Source organism: Panthera tigris, chromosome E1 (genome assembly GCF_018350195.1).
Source record: "Panthera tigris isolate Pti1 chromosome E1, P.tigris_Pti1_mat1.1, whole genome shotgun sequence".
Lineage (NCBI taxonomy): Eukaryota > Metazoa > Chordata > Mammalia > Carnivora > Felidae > Panthera > Panthera tigris.
The window spans coordinates 35,655,032-35,660,794 of record NC_056673.1 but is presented as its reverse complement, the minus strand read 5'-3'; the positions used below and the strand labels follow the sequence as shown (position 1 = coordinate 35,660,794).

At 66.8% G+C, this 5,763-nt stretch overlaps 1 protein-coding gene across 2 annotated transcripts; it reads left to right on the top strand.

Annotated features, from left to right (window-relative positions):
* Positions 1-1,248: 1,248 nt before the first annotated feature.
* Positions 1,249-5,348, top strand: NXPH3 (neurexophilin 3). Of its 2 annotated transcripts, none has more exons than XM_042966212.1 (2): positions 1,249-1,434; positions 3,932-5,348. In XM_042966212.1, the coding sequence occupies exons 1-2, from the start codon at positions 1,381-1,383 to the stop codon at positions 4,634-4,636; spliced, it is 759 nt and encodes a 252-aa protein (XP_042822146.1). In that variant the 5' UTR covers positions 1,249-1,380; the 3' UTR covers positions 4,637-5,348. The 2 variants fall into 2 exon arrangements, with proteins under 2 accessions (XP_042822146.1, XP_042822147.1); XM_042966213.1 differs by lacking the exon at positions 1,249-1,434 and adding an exon at positions 2,459-2,674.
* Positions 5,349-5,763: the final 415 nt, after the last annotated feature.

Sequence of the window (5,763 nt, the reverse complement as noted above, 5' to 3'; positions counted from 1 at the left end):
TGGGCCCCACTTTGGGGAATTCCAAATAAGGGTCCTCCTTGCCCTGGGGGTTTGCAGAGGTCGGAGAAAAGCAAGGACCCCATGGGATAGGAGCACCCTGTCCTGGTGGCTCCCTGGGTCACAGGGAGGGGAAGTAGTGAAGAACGCAGGCACAGCTTTCAAGGAAACCTTGCCCGCCTCGCCCCTCAGCTTCTCAGGAGGCTGACGCCTGACCCCAGCCCCAGAATTCAGTCTGGCCCCCGGTGACCTTTTCAGCCCAGGGCTCTGGCCAAAGTTTCCCATCACATTAATTGGACGGCGCGGGGGGGTGGGGTGGGGTGGTGGTGATCCCAACCCCCCCCTCCCCCCCCCAAGTAAAGTAGAAGAGGAAAGAAACTGACGTTATAACACAAGGAGTACGGGCTAGACACCCAGAAGAACTTCCCTCGGCACAGAAGCAAGTCTGGCAGAGAGAAAGTCACTTTCAGCTTCGGGATAGGCTACTCATTACTGACGTTCTCTCTGGCTGTTGGCATGGGTTTGGAAAAAATAACCTTTCCAAAGTCCAGGTCTCCTGGGGTTCAGGACAGGGCAGCAGATTCCCAGTGCCCGCTGCGGGGGTGGGGGGGGGGTGGGGGGGGGGAACGGGCGCCCTGCCAGAGGGAGGGATGGAAAGGGTAGTGTCCCTATCCCCGGGCCACCACCCTCTCCCCTCCTCGCCCAGACTTCCTCCGCCCCCGCGTCCGGCCGCCTTCGTCCTAGGTCCCCCCGCTGCGGGCCGGCAGGGGAGGAGTTAACTCCGGAGGTACCGGCTGGGCTCACCGTACCTGCCGCCGCCGCCGCCGCCGCCGCCGCCGGTGGGAGGGACGAGGAAGCGCGAGCCGCCTGGGCGCCAGGAGCGCTCCAGTCTGGCGGGGTGCTGCGCGGGGAGCGGGCGGCGGGGCCCGGCGCGGCCAGGGGCGTCCGCCAGGGGGCGCGCCGCGACGGGGCGGGAGGGGCCGTCTGGTCTGGGGAATTAGCGCCAGGGACGGGCGCGCGCGCGGGTCCCCAGCACATCTGGGCGAGAGCGGCGCCGCTGGACCGCGGGGGGCGCCGAGCGCAGATCTGGAGCGGCAGAGGCACCGCGCGGCTGGGGCCCTTCGAGGCGCGCGGGGCGCCCATCTGGGACCTCGAGAGGGGGCCGCGCCGCGCGCAGCCGGGCCGGGGGAGGGGGCCGGCGGCGGCCGCACAGCTGGACCGGAGGGGGCGGGGTCGGTCCCGGGCGGCCGGCAGAGGGGAGGGCCGCGAGCCGCCGGGGACTGGAGCATGGGACGGCGCGCCTGAAGGAGCAGGGGCGAGGCAGGGGCCTGGGCGCCCGGCAGGAAAAGAGGAGAGACAGGGACCCGAGAGCAGAGGAGGAAGATGCAACTGACTCGCTGCTGCTTCGTGTTCCTAGTGCAGGGCAGCCTCTATCTGGTGAGTGGCCCGCGGGGAGCTGCGCGGAGGGGCGGGGGCCCGGAGGACGGGGGAGAGCCCGGAAACTTTCTCCCTTCCCCACCCCCCGACATCGCCGGGATGGAGGGGAAGCCCGGAGGCCGGGGGTGGGGGGTGGAGGGGGAGAGGGCGGGTCCGAGGACGGAGACTGGACCGCAAGGGTTAATAGGGGCGGGGAGAGGGTGCTCGGCTGGCCCACCCACTCGGCCGCTGGTGGCGGGAGGTGCGACCAGCACGAGGGAAAAGGCCAGCAGCGGGGCGCCGAGGGTTACTCGACCCCGTCCCGGCGCCCCGGGACGCGCGGAAGGGGAGTGGGGGTGGGTGGCGGAGCTGACGACCTGCCAGGTCTGGGGGCGTGGGCTCTCCTCCGACCTCGGGGACCCAGAAGGCCTGGGACCTGGGTCCCGCCAGCGCGCGGAGGCTGTCCAGGCGGGGGGGGGGGGCGCGGGGGGTGGCCCCCGCGGACCCCGCTCGCGCCTTCCCTCCCGCTCCCTCCCTCCCCGCCTGTTGTTTTCTTCTCCTCTCCCGGCTGCGCGCAGCCGGAGCCCCACAGGACCTGGGCAGGCGGCTCCCGCCCCGGGCGCCCGCGGCAGCTGAGCGGAGCGCCCAGAGCCCGCTCCGCGTGCACTCGCTCGCCGCGTCCCTGCGGCCCGGGACGCCCGGGACTCCCCCCCCACCCCCCGCTTCCCCCCTCCCCCCCTCCAGGGGCTTAACTCCTCTCCGACCGCCCCCACCCCAGTCCTGTCGTAGAGAAGCCTGGCCCCACATCTGGACCTGCCGGTTTCTTCAAAACAACCCCCCCCCCCCGCGCGCGCGTGCCACCTCCCCTTTGCCACTATGTACAAGCACCCTCCCCTTCTCGCATCCCCACCTGCGGCCCTTCTCCCCACCCTCCAGCCATTCAGCTTCGACCCCCAGGACCAAGTAAACACAGGTCTGCAGAACCGAGTCCAGCCCCCCCCCCCCCCCCCCCGCCCCGGAGCCTCCCCTCCTGGCTGTCCCTTCCCACTACCTTTGGGGCCTAGCAGGCAGGGCCACCCAAGCACACCTCTGCAGGCATGGCCGGGATCAGAACAGGGGGCGTGAAGACCCCAGGCCCCTTGGGAGCCCTCCAGAGCCCAGCCCTCTGGGGTCCCCCGTCCTCACCCCAGGGGTCACCAGCAACCCAAATGCTGCCCCACTCTGAGCTGGTGTCCCTAGGACTGGTAAGAAGACACAGAGGGTGAGTACTCTGTCCCGAAGCTGAGTAAGCACACACCGGGCGGTTGCCCTCAGGAAACCTTGCCTACTCCCTGCTGCCCTCCGGAGCTGTCCCGAGTCTGAGCTGGGTCACTCCGTCCTGCTGGCCCTCCCCCACAGCTCCTCCAGGAGGCCTTCCCAGGTGGTGCCTGTTGCCATAGCCCAGCCCGTCCAGCAGAGGCTGGCCGAGCCTTGGCTGTTTGGCAGAAGATTCCTGGTGGGGATGGGGCTTGGATTCAATCTCCATAAACGGACCTACCTGGTCCGAGGGGCTGGGAGTGTGTGGTAGAATGGGAGGGCCGACCCCGTGCGACCTGGCCTTGGAGGGACGTAACCTGGTGGCCTCATCTGTAGAAGGGGAATAAGAAAAACTGCCTCATAGAGCGATAGTGTCCTGCCATGGCACCCTCGGTGGTCCCCAGAGGTTTTGACTGGCCGCGGCTGGGCCATCCTGGGTGTGGAACTCACTCCAGGGCTCCCCCCTCCCCATTCCTCGTGCCCAATCCTGAGCTGCCTTTGTACCGGAGAGAGAAGGTCACTGGGCCCAGCTTTCTTATCCCATTGTCTGCTGGTTCTCTTAGTCTCAGAGGACAAAACTACCCCAGGGGAAGGGTGGTGGGGGTCTCATCTAAACAGCCTAGGAAGTGGCAAAAAGCAGGGGCCGCACCTGTCCTGTCAAACGGGGGGTGGGGCTCTCCCAGCGGAGGGATGGCGCATTTTGAGGGCCGTGACTGTGCCTCCATATCACCCTGGGACTTTTACAGAGGCGGGGGGATTTTCCTCTGTGAAATTGTAACCTCATAACCTCTCCTGTAAGACCGGGGGCTCTGTCAGCACGAGGTTATGCTTCTGACATCGGATGAGGACTCTCCCCAGATCGGGAGCTGGGCCTCCCCCGTCAGAATGGGGCCTCCTCAGGGGCAGGGGCTGTGTCCCTCTGGTGCCATGGCTCACTGGAGAGAATTCTCGACCATCCTTCCAGATGCTGAGCGGTAGCCAGAGACGGGACAGTGGGGTGAGGAGATGGGGGCGGCCCGAGTGTCAGAGGGCGAGATGGGACCACGACACAAGCTGGAGTATGCATCCAACCCCTAGAGTAGGACGGTTGAGACATCACTCGGCCTCAAGTCAGCGGAAGGGACAGGCAGGGAGTTGAGGCTGCTGGTGGGGGACACAGTGACCAGAACTCCTGGGTCCTCTGGGGACGGGGCTGTCAATGTCCTCCCAACTCCCTCCACAGGTCATCTACGGCCAGGATGACGGTCCTCCCGGCTCCGAGGACCCTGAGCGTGATGACCACGAGAGCCAGCCCCGGCCCCGGATGCCTCGGAAACGAGGCCACCTCTCACCCAAGTCCCGCCTCGTGGCCAACTCCACTCTCCTAGGGCTGCTGGCTCCCCCCGGGGAGGCATGGGGCGTCCTTGGCCAGCCCCCCAACCGCCCGAACCACAGCCCCCCACCGTCGGCCAAGGTGAAGAAAATCTTCGGCTGGGGTGACTTCTACTCCAACATCAAGACGGTGGCCCTGAACCTGCTCGTCACGGGGAAGATCGTGGACCACGGCAACGGGACCTTCAGCATCCACTTCCGACACAACGCCACCGGCCAGGGCAACATCTCCATCAGCCTCGTACCGCCCAGTAAAGCTGTAGAGTTCCACCAGGAGCGGCAGATCTTCATCGAAGCCAAGGCCTCCAAGATCTTCAACTGCCGAATGGAGTGGGAGAAGGTGGAACGGGGCCGCCGGACCTCGCTCTGCACCCACGACCCGGCCAAGACCTGCTCCCGAGACCACGCTCAGAGCTCAGCCACCTGGAGCTGCTCCCAGCCCTTCAAGGTCGTCTGCGTCTACATCGCCTTCTACAGCACGGACTACAGGCTGGTCCAGAAGGTGTGCCCAGATTACAACTACCACAGTGATACCCCCTACTACCCCTCCGGGTGACCCTGGGCAGGCCACAGAGGCCGGGCCGGGGCTGGAAGGACGGGCCCGCCCGCGGAGGAGGCCATCTGGCTGGATACTGGGCAGGGACACGGGGAGGGACCTCAGGCAGGGAAGGGGGGAGGGGTGGAGAGAAGGAGATGCCAGGTGGGGCCGGGGCCAAGTCTCACGTGGCGGTGGGGAAGGGGTCCCAAGTGCGGGGCCCCAGCCTGGGGTTGTGGAGCGGCCGGGGCATAGGAGCACTGGAGGAGGAGTGGGGTCTCTGGGCAGCCCCACGGGGCTCCCCTGCTGAGCGACAGGAAGGTGCTGGGCCCAGGAGACCGCTGGGGAAGGCAGACCAGTGTGGCCAGATGAGGTCACGGAGAAGAGCCCGAAGCCTCGGCTCCCTCCTGGCCATGCTGAGAAAGAAAAGCAACAAGGAGAGGGGTCTCTCATCAGCAAGGGCACTGAAGGATGGCAGAGACGAGACGGGGCTGCCCGGGAGCCAGCCCTGGGTGGGGGGAGGGGCGGGGCCGGAGGAACTCTTGAGCCCCGCTGAGTCAGACCCCCCCCCCCCACCAAGCCCATTGTCCTGGACTGTGGACTGAACTTGGCTTCAGGCTGAAGTGGTGACCCTTGGAGTCGTTTTGACGTCTTGACGAATAGACCGTCTGCTCCCCGCCAGGCCGTAACCTTTCCAAAGTTCCCTCTCCTGCCATTGCTGCTCCTCCCCTCCCCGCCCCCCCCCCCCCCCCCCCGTCCACCCTTGTGCCGATGGGTCACCCATCCTTCAGCTGCAACAGAGGGTGACTGTGGTTCTCCCACCTCCAAGGCCACAGATGGGAGCCCACCCTTGCGCTGTGTCCCCTCGCCACCCCACCCCCCTGCTGGCTCCTCTGGGAGCGTCCTCGTCCAGCCAGCAAGCCTTGCCAGTCAGCCTGGGACTCACCCGGATGGATACAGGGCCTTCAGCAGCTCGGGGCCGCGTGACGCCAGACTGACAAGGGCGCTGGACCTGTTCCGTGGTGTCTGTCTGTGGGTGGGGGAGGGGAGGGCGGGGTGTGCGATCCCCTGATTGTCAGCTTGTGTGCAGAGTCTTGTTCTGGAGCCGGGAATAAAGCTTTCCCAGGGCACTGCTTTCTGAACTGTCC

Coding starts and splice junctions, on each gene's coding strand:
- NXPH3 (XM_042966212.1), top strand. CDS start 1,381: ATGCAACTGACTCGCTGCTGCTTCGTGTTCCTAGTGCAGGGCAGCCTC. Junction 1,435..3,931: donor TGCAGGGCAGCCTCTATCTG/GTGAGTGGCCCG, acceptor CTCCCTCCACAG/GTCATCTACGGCCAGGATGA.